General features: G+C 35.8%; 1 protein-coding gene across 1 annotated transcript in view; it reads left to right on the top strand.

The window, feature by feature from the left end:
- The window catches only part of LOC140051079 (uncharacterized), a 29254-nt gene extending 19439 nt beyond the window's left edge, over positions 1-9815 (top strand). Inside the window, exons 33-42 of the mRNA XM_072096173.1 lie at positions 1338-3385; positions 3883-4324; positions 4849-5070; positions 5338-5732; positions 6184-6546; positions 6725-7160; positions 7548-7769; positions 8216-8619; positions 8897-9022; positions 9383-9815. Of these exons, the coding sequence (XP_071952274.1) occupies positions 1338-3385; positions 3883-4324; positions 4849-5070; positions 5338-5732; positions 6184-6546; positions 6725-7160; positions 7548-7769; positions 8216-8619; positions 8897-9022; positions 9383-9429 (4705 nt within the window). The 3' untranslated portion in view covers positions 9430-9815. The remainder of the gene's footprint in view (positions 1-1337; positions 3386-3882; positions 4325-4848; positions 5071-5337; positions 5733-6183; positions 6547-6724; positions 7161-7547; positions 7770-8215; positions 8620-8896; positions 9023-9382) is intronic.
- Positions 9816-17197: the final 7382 nt, after the last annotated feature.

Genomic DNA, 17197 nt, shown 5'->3' with positions numbered 1-17197 from the left:
TATAATGTTGATACTGCGGTTCCCCCGGCCTTCTTTCTCCTCTCACCAGTACAAATTATGTTAGCCATCACTTCCAACCCATAATCCCTCAGTGGCAGTTTTCAAATGTAGTTTTAAACATTCCCAGTTTCGGTCATGTATCTAATTTAGATACTGCGGTCCCCAGCCTTCTTTCTCCTCTCACCACCAGCCACAATCAACAAACCTTAACTCTTCCCCTAGACAGTTCAAATATAGTAACTTTTCCTAGTACAATTCCAAGCATATAGGCTACTTCATTACGCCATTACGTCACACTGGGTGATGTGTTGAAGACGGTTCCAGTACAAATTATGTTATTATCACTCCCAACCCATAATCCCTCAGTGGCAGTTTTCAAATGTAGTTTAAAACATTCCAAATACAGTTTCGGTCATGGTGATAGGCCTACATCCCCACCCCAAACTCCCAGCCGCTTTCCCAGGGATAGTTAAATACTTTAACATTTCCAAACACAATTCTGGTCTAAGCAAAATCCCCACTATCCCTGAACCCCAACTCCCAAACCCCACTCTCCCACAATGGACGTTTTTTCCTTGGAGGCATGGTGTGTAGTTGTACACAGTAACAGTAAAGAACGTGTGTATGTTCACACAGGAAATGGATGTCTGTAATGAGACAATCCAAGAGACTGATACATAGCTGGATATGGTTAAATACTTTGCTAAATGTGTAATTGAATAGGTGTCATATTGGTTAATGAATAAAATATGTATATCTATATCTATATCTATATTTCCCCAAACGCCTTGCTGAGGATAATTCAAATACTGTAAAACTTTTGTGGTGTAATTTTACAATTCGATAGCCTACAACAACCCCCAGCCCTAGCAAAAAATGACATCACAACCCCCCCCCCCCCCCCACAAAAAACCCCAGGAGTCGGGGGAATTGTTTTAAATGTAGTTTAAAACCTTCCGGGTACAATTGCCATCATTTTGATACCCCATACGTATGGTTACGTGCAGAAACAGAAATTTGTATAACGAACAAACATCGAAAGTGGGGGTTTTGACCACATTTTGGTCCCTAACTTGGATCCCAGATGGCGGATGATGTTGAAATATAGCTTAGAACATTCCCGGTACAATTGCGGTCATTTAGATACCCCATATGTAAGATTACGTGCAGTAACAAAAATTTGTATAACGAACAAACAAACAGACAGACAAACTCTCTCACTTATAATATAGATATTGAATGAATTGATATACTTTTTACTTATTCCCAACTGTCACGAACAATATATTGAGATACAGCTGTAAACTTTTTTTTTTTCAAATGTTTTTTTTTTGCAGCCTTGTATGCAATTTTGAAAATGATTGCAGTGATGGTAAAGATGAAGTTGACTGCACACAGGAAACCTGTTCACCATATCAGTTCCAGTGTGATAATGGTCATTGTATTCCAAGTAGTCAGAGGTGTGACGGCTCAAATAACTGTGAAGATAACTCTGATGAGACTGACTGTACTTCGCAGACATGTTTTTCACAAGAATTTCAATGTTCAACAAACGGCAGATGTATACCCGGTGGATGGAGATGTGATGGGGCCGATGATTGTGGAGATAATTCTGATGAAGTTGACTGCTCTTCGCCAACATGTGCCACGGGCCAGTTCCAATGCAATAACAATCAATGCATACCAAATGGGTGGCGGTGTGATGGATCCGATGATTGTGGAGACAATTCTGATGAAGTTGCCTGCACACAGGAAACCTGTTCACCATATCAGTTCCAGTGTGATAATGGTAATTGTATTCCAAGTAGTCAGAGGTGTGACGGCTCAAATAACTGTGAAGATAACTCTGATGAGACTGACTGTACTTCTCAGCCATGCGTCCCACAGGAATTCAAATGTACAACAGACGGCAGATGTATACCCGGTGGATGGAGATGTGATGGAGCCGATGATTGTGGAGATAATTCTGACTTAGTTGGCTGCGCTCCACCAACATGTGCCACAAGCGATTTCCAATGCAATAACAATAAATGCATACAAAATTGGTGGCGGTGTGATGGATCCGATGATTGTGGAGATAATTCTGATGAAGTTGACTGCACACAGAAAACCTGTTCACCATTTCAGTTCCAGTGTGATAATGGTAATTGTATTCCAAGTAGTCAGAGGTGTGACGGCTCAAATAACTGTGAAGATAACTCTGATGAGACTGGCTGTACTTCTCAGACATGCGTCCCACAGGAATTCCAATGTACAACAGACGGCAGATGTATACCCGGTGGATGGAGATGTGATGGAACTGATGATTGTGGAGATAATTCTGATGAAGTTGACTGCTCTCAATCAACATGTGCCACAAGCAAGTTCCAATGCAATAACAACCAATGTATACCAAATGGGTGGTGGTGTGATGGAGCCGATGATTGTGGAGATAATTCTGATGAAGTTGACTGCCCCCCATCAACATGTGCCACAAGCAAGTTCCAATGCAATAGCAATAAATGCATACCAAAGTGGTGGCGGTGTGATGGAGCCGATGATTGTGGAGATAATTCTGATGAAGTTGACTGCTCCCCATCAACATGTGCCACAAGCAAGTTCCAATGCAATAGCAATCAATGCATACCAAATGGGTGGCGGTGTGATGGAGCCGATGATTGTGGAGATAATTCTGATGAAGTTGACTGCCCTCCACCAACATGTGCAACAAGCGAGTTCCAATGCGATAACAATAAATGCATACAAAATGGGTGGCGGTGTGATGGATCCGATGATTGTGGAGACAATTCCGATGAAGTTGACTGTACTACTCCAAAATGTAAAGCTGATGAGTTTATATGCGGTAATGACCAATGTGTGCTAAGCATATTTGTATGCAATAGTTTTGATGATTGTGGTGATAACTCTGATGAAGTAAGCTGTACTCAATCGAATTGCAAATCTGATGAGTTTGAATGTACTGACGATGAGTGCATACCGACAGTGTGGGTTTGTGACTCTGATGATGACTGTTCCAATGGTGCTGATGAGTTCAACTGCCCGCCAATTACATGCGATACAAGTGATTTCTTATGCGATGGCGTCTGCACTACCAACACGTGGCTTTGTGATGGAGACGCTGATTGTCAAGATGGCACCGATGAAATCAATTGTGACATAACATCAACATGTTCATCTCGTGAGTTTGCATGTGCTAATGGTGACTGTGTACATAATTCTTGGAAATGTGATGGGGACGAGGATTGTCTAGATGGATCAGATGAAAGCGACTGCGATTCCCAATGCCTTTCAGATCAATTTGCGTGCGATATTAACCGCTGTATTCCGAAATATTACCTGTGCAACAACAACTATGATTGTAATGACAGATCAGACGAAGCATCTTGTAAGTGTAACGCCAAATATTGTACTGCAGTAAAAAGATTATTTGCAGCATTACATTTCACATGTTTTTGTAAAGTTTAGCAAAATGTAGCAAAATATTCAATTGCAAATGTAGTTGTTCCAAATTATGCATGTTAAATTGTTTGATATTTATTCATATTCTGCATATGTGTGGAAAATAATTTACTAATTGCTATTTATGTAGGAAATGTTTACGTTTTCGTATAAACTTATGTCAGTTTGGTAGCAATCCTTTGGTGACAGTTATGTGTTCAGTTGCTCTGAGCGCTTTTGTAGTAAATTCTTCAGTTGAGTAGTTTAGTTTAGGTAGCCTATGCCACCTACATTTAAGAACTTAAGATTAATCATTATATAAATGACATGCGCACAGAAAAGCCATATTTAATATTGTAATGATTGAGCATTTCTTGTATAAGGGATGCTGCAACCACGTCTTTAAGATTATGGCTTTTCATCTGAACTCATTTTTTTTTACAGGCCCCTGTTCAATTGATAATGGAGGGTGTGATGACATTTGTACCGGTTCACTGGATCAACATGTATCATGTAGTTGTTCACCTGGCTTTTCACTCGCGGAAGACGGACGGTCATGTGTTTTGGCAACGGCATGTGTAGACAATGGATATGAATGTAGCCAACTTTGCAATGACGATGAGGGGGTGGTGAAGTGTGTTTGCACCGAAGGGTACACTCTGGCAAATGACAATCGAACTTGTGACATTATCAGCGATGTACAGCCAAAGTTGATAGTTATTACAGATAGAACCAAGTTATCAGAATATCTAGGTTTCGATGGTGATTCAACAAATATTCCACTTAACAACAAACAGATTGAGGCTTCCGGTCTTGTCTCTATTGATTATGACATCAGACAGAATTATATGTATTTGTCAGACATTTTACGTAATTCTATATTTAGGTATGTTTTGGTAGACCTTCACTTCAGTATCTTCAATTTCTAGAATCTAGAAATCTGTTCAATTCGGATCCACTGCAACATAGTGCTGCATTGAATAATAATGTATGATATGTCTACAAAGCAAGACAATAAACAAAGACACTTAGGCAAATTCATTTCCCACTTTTGATGATTGTAAATTTAAAGCCACTCTAGTCCAAGCTAATTTAAATACACACCTACAAAACTGATTTAATCTTTCAAGACGAACCCCAGGCTAAGTTTGATTTAACTGAAAATAAAGTTGGTTAAGAGCTTAGGCTAATCCCAATAACATTAATTGTGACAGTACTAAATAGAAGCCGGTTCACCTACACATCTGAAACATTTTTGTGGTGGGAGAAATTTTGCATTTTCGCAAATGTTACGATCTTATTTTGAGAATTCATTATTGCTGGGCGCTGGACGTTTTTTCACTTCATATTGAAAAATTATAAATTCAATTTTGTTATATAACAATTATCATTTATAATTTTTTACTACAGAATATCACTTGACTTTGATGACAAGTCAGAGGCAGAAGTAATAATAAGTAACACAGGAACATGTGACAGTATTGCCACTGATTGGATACACAATAATCTGTATTACACAGATGTGGAGAATGACATCATCGGCGTGGTCGATCTTGATAGTTTAAACAAAGTCACCTTAATAGACGAGGGATTGTCTGAGCCCAGAGCAATCGTTTTACATCCAGAAATTGGGTATTTAATTTTATATTTTTTTATTCTTTATACTGGGTGACCTCTTTAGTCAAGACTGTTCTCTATGGCCTTGTGTACCGGACTATGATGAGTAATACACTATGTACCACACTATCTATATAATACTATAATGAGTGATGATGAGTAATACACTACGTACACACTATCTATAATATAAATAAAAAGATTGCATTTCTTCAATCTAAATATTCTTAATCATTATGGCATACAATAATTAACATCAACTTACTCAAAATCTCTCTCTAGATATATGTTCTGGACAGACTGGGGAAATGGTAAAATAGAAAAGGCTGGACTTGATGGGTCGTTTAGACAGACAATTGCCAGCAACCTGACCTGGCCGAACGGATTGACCATTGACTTCCCCGCGTCCACTCTATATTGGATTGATGCCAAGTTAAAGTTTATACAAGTTAGCGATTTTGATGGTGACAACGTACAGACGATATTTTCCTCTCAAGATTTCATTAGTCATCCTTTCGCGATCACAATCTTTGGAAATATTTTGTACTGGACTGATTGGACATTGGAAAGTGTTGTAACTGCAGATAAGTTAGATCCTTCAGCGACGGCTACACAATTCATTACAAATTTAAATAGGGTAATGGACTTGAAAATAGTTCACCCGTTGCGTCAGCCAGGTAATAAATGGTGTTAATATTATCTATCTTTATACAGATTGACAACATCCAATTTAATCTCATGTGAGTTAATTAGTAACAATGTTTACAGGCATAAATTTCAGATATATAGTATTTGGTTACAGAAATCATGGCAAAATAAAGCTATAAAAATAAACCAGACTTTTTCCAATAGAATTTGAAATGAGAATGAATGTAGGGGAATGATCGTTGAGCTAGCTCATTGTACACTAAGCCTTGGCATTATGTGGTAGGGTGGCTTGCCACACCGCCGTATCATTCCTAGTATTTCAACCAGTTACTACTTACAGCTGAGTGGACTGGGAGGAGTTGTCGAGAATTTAACCCGAGTCTTCCTGTGTCATAAATAAGGTTAACCTTTCTAATACGCAACTCTTCTCATATATCGGATAAAAGTGCCTTATAACTTTAAAATGAACATTTCTTTCAGATTTTGAGAATGTATGTCTTGATAATACATGTGACGAGAATAGTGTATGTCTTCCGAGACCGAACTTCTTATCGGTTGGTCGATTTATTTGCCGATGTAAGGATGATGGAGAATGCCCTAGATGCCCCGATGGATCATTTGAATGTTCAAACAATAGGAACTGTATCTCAGACGATCTAAAATGTGATGGCAGCGCTGATTGTGATGATGGGTCAGATGAGAGCAATTGCGTACCGCCAACATGTTCAATGACAGAGTTCACTTGCGAAACTGGCAGCTGTATTGCAGCTGCTTTAATGTGTGATGGCAATGATGACTGCAGTGATGGATCGGATGAATTTGAAGAGATATGTTCTGAAAGAGGTTGGTGTCATTCAGTCAATCAAATATACTGCACTGTCTCGAACATGTATGGCACAATAGAATACATTACTACATAGTAAATCCATTTTCTCAACTCACAATTTCTTGTATTCACCCTGTGTTTTACAATTTAAAGCAAACTTATATTTATTTTGTCTTAAATTCTGATTTTATTTAGTTATGTGTTATGTTAACAACGGTGGTTGCGAGGATCTTTGCATCGATTCCCTCTGTCAATGTTCTTCTTTTGGCTACAAGTTAGCTGAAGATGGAACATCATGCGTTCAGATAACCTCATGCGAAGAACTTGTTAGTGAATTTTGCAGTCATTGGTGTGAAGATTCGTCAGGCGTCGTTGAGTGCGCATGCTCTGTTGGGTACCATTTGGCCAAAAACATGCATTCTTGCGTTGCTACCAGTGATTTAAACGCCAAACTATTGGTTATTGAGAACCACATATCCATAGCATCATATCCAATCTTTGATGGGACAGAAGATATTATTGGAGTAGCAGAGAATCGAAAAGAATTTAATGGAACTATGATGGCAATCGACTATGATATGGAGAACAGATTTCTCTTTTGGAGTGACGTCACACAAGAAACAATATTCCGGTAGGTTATCTCTAATAATATCATTCTGATGAGAATGAGTTGTTGTTACTAAGGACCTGAAACCAACGATTTGGAAGATGGTATTACAGTAATATTCATCTTAGTCTAGCGCATGCAATGAACAACAAGGCCTGAGATGGACCAGTACACCGAGGTAACCACCTACTCCTTTGAAAGATACAGATATAAAGACAGGACCACTAGTTTTAAATCTTTATCCAAGTAGACTTTTTTAATAATCAGTACTACAGTACGGTCGGGGAGAGCTTTCAACCTCTGCTGATTATTATATTGCTATACAGTTTGCGTCGGCGCCCCTGCCTGCTTGGCCATACAAATCGACATACTACACATCTAATATCATACCATGTTTGTGTTTGATTCTAGCCTGCCACTGGATCTATCAGAAGACACCGAACCGGAGGCTTTGCTGACAAATGCAAGTGATTGCGAAGGCATTGCACTCGACTGGATTCACAACAATCTCTACTATACAGAAACTAAACGACAGGTTATCAAGGCTGTGAACCTTGACAGTCTACAAGTTGTTTCAGTGGTGTACGAAAATTTAGAAAAGCCGCGAGACATTGTTGTTCATCCAGGAATTGGGTATTTATTAGTTTACATTTATGCAAAAGATCACTTTTCTTATAACAAAAATGATATTCATCTACAGTATTTCATTGTGTTTGTCCTTGTGCAAACTTGATTCTAATCTTAAAGTTTACAGATAATAGAAATACATTTTATGGAATTGTTTACATTGATAAAAATAAGTAGAAATGTACATTGTGATGGTTAGTAATACAAACACCCCTTATACATGAAGACAACAAAATATGCCAGTTTTCATTGCTCTGTTTAATATTTGAAAACCTCCTGAGCATGTTGCTTCCTTCTTTCATTCCATATTTGTTGCTTCCTTCTTTCATTCCATATTTAATCATCTATCCATCGATGCATTGAATTGAAGCTTCTAACTTAGCTTTCTACCCAATTTCTATTTGCAGCACTACATACATCTCACTAATCTTTCTAGTTCTTTAATTTATTAGATATATCTTCTGGACGGATTGGGGTAGTGGAGTCGTTGAAAAGGCTGGAATGGACGGCTCGCACCGACATATCATTGTTGAAAATCTTACCTGGCCCAATGGACTGACAATTGATTTCCCGACATTTACTCTCTACTGGAATGACGCCGGACAAGACATGATTCAATCAAGTGATTTTAATGGGGGGAATCTAGTAACTCTTCTGTCAGAGTCGCCTATAATTAGTCATCCGTATTCATTGACAATTTTTGGCGATCAACTCTATTGGACAGATTGGGGTCATAATAGTGTGATAACTGTCAACAAACTGCATCCCACGATGTCTGCTTCAATGAATGCCCCTATCGGAGAACAACCAGCAGTGTTGACTGGCATTACAGCTGTACATCCAATAAGACAACAGAGTAAGCTTTCTACTACTCTTCTACAACAGTTAATAAACCTATTGGTATTACGTAGTAAACATTTAACCACACCTTCCGTTCCCAGCTTCCTTAAAATAGTATTCGTTTTCAGATCCATCACTGGTTATGTTGTTCAAGTCAAAGTTCAAATCTATTGTCAAATACAGACCACGTATCGTTTAGGCCTAAATTGAATGAATGATTATGACGCGCGTTGTTGTCGTTATTCTTCATCTCATTCTATTATTGGTATTTTGCATTTTTTCTTTCTTTCTAGAATATGATAACCAATGTGGGACGTGTTCTGAAAATGCTGTTTGTCTTCCAAGACCTGTTGGTGTGTCTTCAAACTCTTTTATCTGTAAATGCTCAGACGGGGAAGACTGTGACCAGGAACCAAAGAGTAGGTTGTTTTTTTTCCAAATCCAATTTGGATTCTATCTCTACTGGTTTTGATGTTGTCAATTAGTGTAAGCTGTTAGGTGTATGCATATACGAATTCTATCTCTACTGGCTTTGATGTTGTCAATTAGTGTAAGCGTAAACCACATATGCTACATAAATATTGTTTCAGTCCGGATTCAAGTGTTTCACTTACTTTGAGAAGAAACAAGAACAAGCAACATTGAGAGCTTGTATCTTAATAGTTAAACAGAGCTCATACATATGATATGCCCTAAGAAATTAGGTCTACATAATTATTAACAAGACGATACAATAACCATGGCAAAGCGGTTAATTTGTCCTATTTTCTGCTTTTTAGAACATTGGATATGGACTTGGCTTGGCTGGAAAGGGAAAGAACAATAAGCAAGACAGTGTAGGAGGAACTAATAGACCATTCAACTTACAAACATGCACAAGATATATAAACAAGACTTACGAACAACAATAAACGTAGGTGTTGGGAAATAAAATAATTGTTAAAATTTCAATCTGCAAAAAAAAAAAAAATGATTGAAATCAAAGAAAAGAATTGTTTTGCCCACACACACCAGTTTCAATAAATCTGTTATGTTGTTTATGATGTTATCACTGTGTCACAACGCTTTTACTAAATGTTGATTATTATTTCATAATTGGTAGGCCTATTGATACTTGAAGACAATTCGTGTGCGTCAACCACTGTTAGGCATATGCCTTTCTTATTATTGATTTGAAGACTAATAAAATGTGTTTCTTTGAATTAAAACCTTCTTATTTTGTTCAAATATAGTATCATATTTTTATTATCCGAACAAATCGGCAAGAATCATAAAAGTTGCCCAATCATCAAGGTTTTTTTGGGAGATAGAAACTGCTTTTACTTGCAACACAGTAGAAAACTAGAAAGCCACTCCGAACAACTTGAAGACGAACAAATTAATGATGAATGACTTAATGATGAACAACTTAAAGATGAACGACTTGAAGACGAATGACTTGAGGACGAATAACTTAGAGACAAATGACTTGGAAGAAGAACGACTTAGAGACGAACGACTTTATGATGAACGACTTGAAGACGAACAACTTAGAGACGAAAGACTTTAGGACGAACGACTTGAGCACAAACGACTTAACGATGAATGACTTGAAGACAAACGACTTAACGATGAATGACTTGAAGACGAACGGTTTGGCTTGGTCATGAAACAAATAGCTTCATGATGATTGGTTTGGCTTTACGGTGATTTATCTGGCGATGAACACTTTGACTTCATAGTGAGGGTTTGGTTTCGCGATGAACGATCTGGTTCCCATCTGGTTTCACGATAAATGATTTTTCGATGAATCGTTTGACTTGACGGCGACCGATGTGACTTTCCGATTAATGGTTTGGTTTGGCAATGAATGATTTCACGTGACAATGCATGGCTTGACAATGAATTGTTTTACTTGACAATGAATTGTTTTACCCAGTAGAAGGTGTTAATCCGGATTTAACCAATGAATTGTATAATCAGTTATTATCAGAAGTAATCAGAATAGAGAATAATGAGAATGACCCATGTATACTACTTATGGGTGATTTTAATGCAAGAATTGGCAACATAATACCTAATGGTGACTCCACTATTAATTCTAATGGGGAAAGACTTTTAGAGTTTCAAAATAATGCAAACCTAACTATTATAAATTGTACAATTTTTTGTGACGGAAAAATAACTTGGTGTAGAGGAAATCAACAGAGTACAATAGATTATTTTCTCTGCTCTTAACAAACAAATTTGGATTAGGAAGTGATCATAACCTCTTATTGTTGACTCTTAATGTAAACTTAAATAAACAATGTGTAAATAAGGGTAAATCAAACCCCCATATGGGACATTAAACATAGTCAAGATTATACTGCTTATCAAGAAAATCTACAAGAACAATTTATAAACTGGAATATAAATGATTTAAATGATGTTGATTTAATGTGAGACTCATGGAAACTATTGTGATTAATGCAGCTAGGCCTACTGATGAAATTGGGGTTAGAACCATAAAGCAAAAACAAAGACCATGGTTTAATAAAGATATTGATATTGCTATTAAAGAGAGAAAAAAGGCTTCGCGCCTTCACCGACAATGGGTTAAAACTAGGAATAATGATGTACGCGTAGGACAAGCTAACAATAATACTAATTATTATAATAATAATAGTGATACAGTGAATAATGTTAATGATTACAATACTAATACCAATAATAATGACACTAACAATAATATCGGTGAAGACCTTTGGCGGTCGTACCAGGAAAAACGTAATCATGTTAAGAGAATGATTAAGGAAAGAATATAACAGCAGCGTGTACAAAAATCTGTTGATATTGCAAACAAAGGGGGTACATCTTGTAAAGATTTTTGGGAATTATTAAGAGGAAATATAAAGGGTAAAGAAATGGAATGCATTAAAATACCAGGTTCAGATTAATTTATTACAGATAAAGATAAAATTAATTTAACAGTTAAAGAGTATTGGGAGAACCTAGGTACAAATAATATGGTTTTAAATGATTGTAATAGCTATCTCACAAATAACTATGTTGAAGAAATCAGAAATAAACTCTCTAAAGAACAGCCTTGTCCTGATGATGTAGAGCAAAACTATCTATACGATATTGTGCTTAATTTTGAAACTGTTGAAAAAGCAGTTAATTTTGCTAAAAACAATAAAGCCCCTGGCCTGGATGGAATAACAAACGAATTATTAAAAAATGGAGGGCAATCCATTACATTATCGCTACTTACTTTATTTGAAAAATGCATCCAACTAGAACAAATACCCCAAGAATGGAACAATGGTATAATTATACAAATATTTAAAAAGGGGGATGCTAATGATTTAAACAATTATAGAGGTATTACTTTAACGTCTTGCGTGTCCAACATTTTCAACTAACTAAGCACATATCAAATAGAAGGTATGGATGTTTTATCGGAAACTCATGGAGGTTTTCGTGCTTTTCGCAGATGTGAAGATCACATATTTACTTTAAAAGGTGTAGCAGCCTGTCGCTTAAAAGAAAAAAAGCAAACATATATTGCCTTCCTGGATTTCCGTAAAGCATTCGATAGTGTTTGGAGAGATGGACTATTGAAATCTGTTTGGCAATCAGGCATTAGAGGTAAAGTTTGGAGGTTGATAGACACACTATATGAAAAAGTAACAGGTAGTGTAAAGATGGGTAGAATTGACACAGATTCATTTGAAATCTATCAGGGGGTTAAGCAAGGCTGTGTGTTATCACCAGTTCTATTTAGTATTTTTATCAATGAATTTAAAAAATTACTTGTTTCACATGATTTGAGTGTAAGGATTGATGGAAATTGGCTAGGTGGTTTATTCTGGGCAGACGATATCGCACTGCTTGCAAACAATGAATTTGAAATGAACAAAATGCTGGATTTAGCCTCTAAATTTTCAAAAGAATGGAAGCTTAATTTTAATTTTGAGAAATCGAATATATTAGTTATTGGAAAACGTATAAATAAGGAGAAAAATGGAAATTAGGAGATGGCTATATTAGTGAAGCCGAATCATATAAATACCTAGGTGTCCTTATTTCAAGAAATTTAAATGATCACAAACAATTTGAAAGTGTTGTAAAGAAAGGTAGTAGATTGATTGCTTATATCAAGTCTGTTGTTGACAATTTTGATAATTTCAATAGGGTATATTTTGGCGATATCCTTTGGAGGACAATTGCCCTCCCTTCAATTAATTATGGTTCAGATGTATGATGTACCATAAATAAATCAGATATAGATAAAATAGAAAAAACTTCAATTACAGATGGCTAGATATATTTTAAAGGACACCACGATCTGTATTTTATGGGTAACTTGGCTGGATACCAATACATATCATGCATGACATTTCTCGAGTTAAATACTTTAGTCGTTTAATTAAAATGGAATCATATCGATGGCCAAATATACTTTTCAATGACACTAAACTTCTTGATGGTGATCCTAATGATTTTCGCTTCAAATTTATTAAGTGTATATATGATGTTTTTACAAAATGTGAATCTGAAGACCTTCTAGAATACTTGCTTAAAAATCGTGACAATGCATATTGGGTTAATCCTCTAATTGATAAAATAAAAGTAATATTTCATAATGAATGGAAAGAGAATGTTGCTAGTAAGACATCTCTCACAGATTTTGTCCTATTTAAGGACACAATAAAAATAGAAGAATATTTATTAGATAAAGTAGATTTTGAAGGAGTATCCCTAAAATTTAAACTTCGCTCGAACACATTAGCATTGGATAGCAGAGTTTCTAGATGGTCTGAAGAAAATAATGGTTTTTGTACACTTTGTAACATTAATCAAGAGGAAACTATAAGACACTTCCTGTTTATCTGTCCTGCTCTTACAAACATAAGATTGGAAGAGTTGGATAAGCTTGAACATGCATTAATTAATTATAATAATATCTGGAATGAATTTTCAAACTCAACTATCAATAATAAACTGTATTATGTTTTAGGATCAACAGCTATTCCTCTACCTAATGAAGTAGAGCAGATTTTTGATAGATTTTGTAAACTTTATGTCAAGAGAGCTTGGAAGAAAAGATCAGAAATTAAGCATGTTCAATCTTTATAGTAGATTAAGACCTGTATTACTGAATATTACCAGTTTATTTAAGTTTTAAATTGTTATTTTGGTGGAGACTTTAGTTAGTGTTATGAATTTTTATTTTTTTTTACATATTTGTTTAGTTAAGTTTGTGAATTTGTAACTTTTACTTAAGAACGCACCAATTGTTATTGATTGAGTGCCACCGATTTAAAGGTGTAAGTTCAAATAAATAAATGAATTGAATGAAATGATAACAAATGGTGTGACTAGACGGTAAATGGTGTAGGTTTACGTTGATTTTTTATATGAATGCATTGTTGTTGAATGGTACAGTATATGGATTGAGGAATTTTGGTGGATTAGCCTTGCCATACAACAATCGATGGTTACGGTCCAGCTGGTCTGGATTCGATTTCCTGTTTATTTTAGTCCATTCATTTTGTTAATGAATATCAGACCAGGGAGTTGTTGATTAGACCATTCAGTGATTCAATATAGGCCTCCGTTTTCACGGTTATTGGATGTTATGTATATCCAATTGTCCTTTTAATTATTTTTTTCTTTTGTTGGCGACACTGTTATTACACTAGTAATGTAAGTATACGTATGTATGTGTAGGTCAAGGTCAATATTGAATATCGAAACGTGGCAGGCTGAAGGCGCTTGAAATTTGACAAGGTCGCCTACATATTTTAGTCTTCTAACCTTGTGTTGTATATTCAGGTACAGCAGCTCCATAATCTCTTTGCTTCTCATTACAATTTGTTTTATGTACCCAAAAATCCGGGCGATTTCCGCTAAACGGCACGAAACCACCGAAAAACAGCTATTTTTTTTTAGGTTTTTTCAATGTAACTTTGTTATTAATTGACCGATTTTTATGGCTGTTTCGACATTGTAATGCCTAATTAAGTACCTACGATGTCATGTTATTTTTAATTTAAAAAAACTTAAAACGTCGTCGGTATTGATTTTTAAAGTTAGACGATTTGAAAATTGCCCTGTGTTAAAGAATAGGCTTGTTTTGCCAATTTGTTGAGATCTTTACAAAAACGTTCATAACGAGTGAGTGAGTGGCCGAGCGGTTAAGACAGTGGAACCGTAATTACGTAGCCATAACATCGGCAAGGGTTCGAGGCTCACTCGCTCCATGGTTCTGGTGGTAGAACGAGTCTTCTCGGATAAGGACTATAAACCGTAGGTCCAGTGTACACATCTAGCACGTGTGCACTTTAAAGAACCTAGTACATCTTTCGAGACGAGTAGGGGGTTACCCCGGTGTATTAGTACATCACAGCCACTGATCACCAACTGGGCCCTCTGGGAGACCAGTCTTTGACTGAAGAGGTTACCCAGTATAAATATAAATATAAATTTCAATTCAACGTTTGACCTAGTTATCCAATGATATTGGCTGTTCCACCATGCAAAAGCTAATCAATCAAGCTTTCTAATGACCTAAAGTAAAATGTGATTGGTTCAGATACTTCGTCGGCACAGCCCCTTTTTTGAAGCAGTGTTTTGGTTTGTCAGTGACCGGCTAGTGTTAAAGGATAGGCGAAAATGTTCGAAGTCGTCCAACCTTTCCTGAGCAGTCAGAACTTAACGTTACAACTAAAATTACAGTTGCTGAAAAACTACTTATCCAAAACGCTTTATTTTTTCACGAAAGTTAAGAGTTATTATCCCTTATTTGTAATATGTAAAAAGATAAGGCAACAGAATTTTTTATATAAGTAGTTTTAAAACACTTATTCTTTACTCCATGGTTTATTTGAAAACCACCAGCGTGCTTTTGCCGTATTGGCGGACTCGTCCATTTTACTAATAGGAAAAGGATTGTAGCACAAAACGTTGAATTTGACCTATATGGTTTCCATTTATGTTTTCTAATGTCAAATTAATATTATATTATTAGTATCTCTATGTAATATATAATATATTCATATTGTACTAGTTAGCATTTACATACCGTTATACTGCACTTTAAATTTGTTTTGGTGATTTTTCAATGAATTGTATACACAGGGAGTTGGTATAACATTGGTTCTACTAAAATTATTATTACTTTTATTTGTTTGTGCAATATTTGAAGATTGCTACAAAAATAGAAATAATTTAAATATAATATATTTAACAGATTAAGTGTACGCACTATGCCTATGGAACAGATTACCTATCGGGCGTAGTTCAGTATGATATTCTATTATTACCTTCTGTATCAGCCTCCGCTCTTTTGGGCTTTTTTTTCCTACACAATACTTATTGTTAATGTACCATAGTTATTTTAATGGGAGTAGTCTCCTAATAAATAGTTCTTAGCACTCTAACATTGTTCTTTTGTACCTATTGTATTGTTTTGTTTTCTTTTATTAAAAGCTTTTGTTAACTGTCTGAAAGTTACCTCCTAGTAAAGTGGAACGACCCAACATGGTTCATTAAACACCACTGTGTTAGGGAGCAGATAAGAGCCCGACGCACTAAAATTAAATTGGCCAAAAAAACAAAACAAATTGTAATGCTTCCTTATTAGGCCTATATTTACTCTTTAAAAAATTTTACTAACGATTTTTATTATTTTATTTATGCTTTACTTTATGTACACGTCAACTAACGATCAAATAACAATTTTTCTCATCGCAACTTGTAAAAGTAATTTAGAAAACTATAACAATTTTTCAATAAACATACACATCATACTACGTACGTTTCTGTAGATTAAACTACAGTTCACTCGGGACTGGGAGCGAAAAGTGGGCGCTTTTCACCGGGATAGAGATCCAAAATTACGTATTATGGCTATGCACGATATTTGTCGGCGTTCTTGAACGCAGTGGACCTCTAAATTCTCCAACTAATTGTATTTTATTGTTTATGATCAGGTGGTATAGTATTATTTATGATTTTCAAACAAACAGATTTTATGCATGAAAATGGTCAGTCAAAATCTGTGTAGTTTTCTCATCTTCTAAAAATAATTTTCACGGAAATGCCTTTAAAACCGCGGCCTATCAATACAAATAACAAATCATTACAAAAGTCACAACCATTTTCTTTTGTATTTTCACAGCGGGGTGCCTTCTTGTCGCTTATTGTTAAAAATAACCCCGAGAACAAAACACTCCAGGCCTATTACTATTTTGTACTGTATTGACATTTTAACTTACAAAACAGTAGAAAAATATAGACTGGTTTAAATAATTAAATAAAAAATGGGAATAAAGTCAAACATCATATCTCACTCTGAAATTGGCACACACGTTGGTATTAGAATCCATGACATTTGGTTAGAAGCCCTGTTACAACCGAAATGTAGAAAACGCCAGCTCATGTCGAAACAACCGTTAATGTCAATCCACCGCTAATGTAGTAAAACCTCCAGCTAATATAGAAACACCAACAGATTATGTAGGAAATCAAAATCAACACCAGCTCAGAATGTAGAAACGGTCAACAGCTTATGTAGTAACGAAAATTGCCAGCTTATGTAGTTACTATCGCCAGCTAATGTAGAA

The sequence above is a fragment of the Antedon mediterranea genome, chromosome 1 (genome assembly GCF_964355755.1).
Source record: "Antedon mediterranea chromosome 1, ecAntMedi1.1, whole genome shotgun sequence".
Taxonomy (NCBI): Eukaryota; Metazoa; Echinodermata; class Crinoidea; order Comatulida; family Antedonidae; genus Antedon; species Antedon mediterranea.
This window is presented reverse-complemented; position numbering and strand designations above follow the sequence as displayed.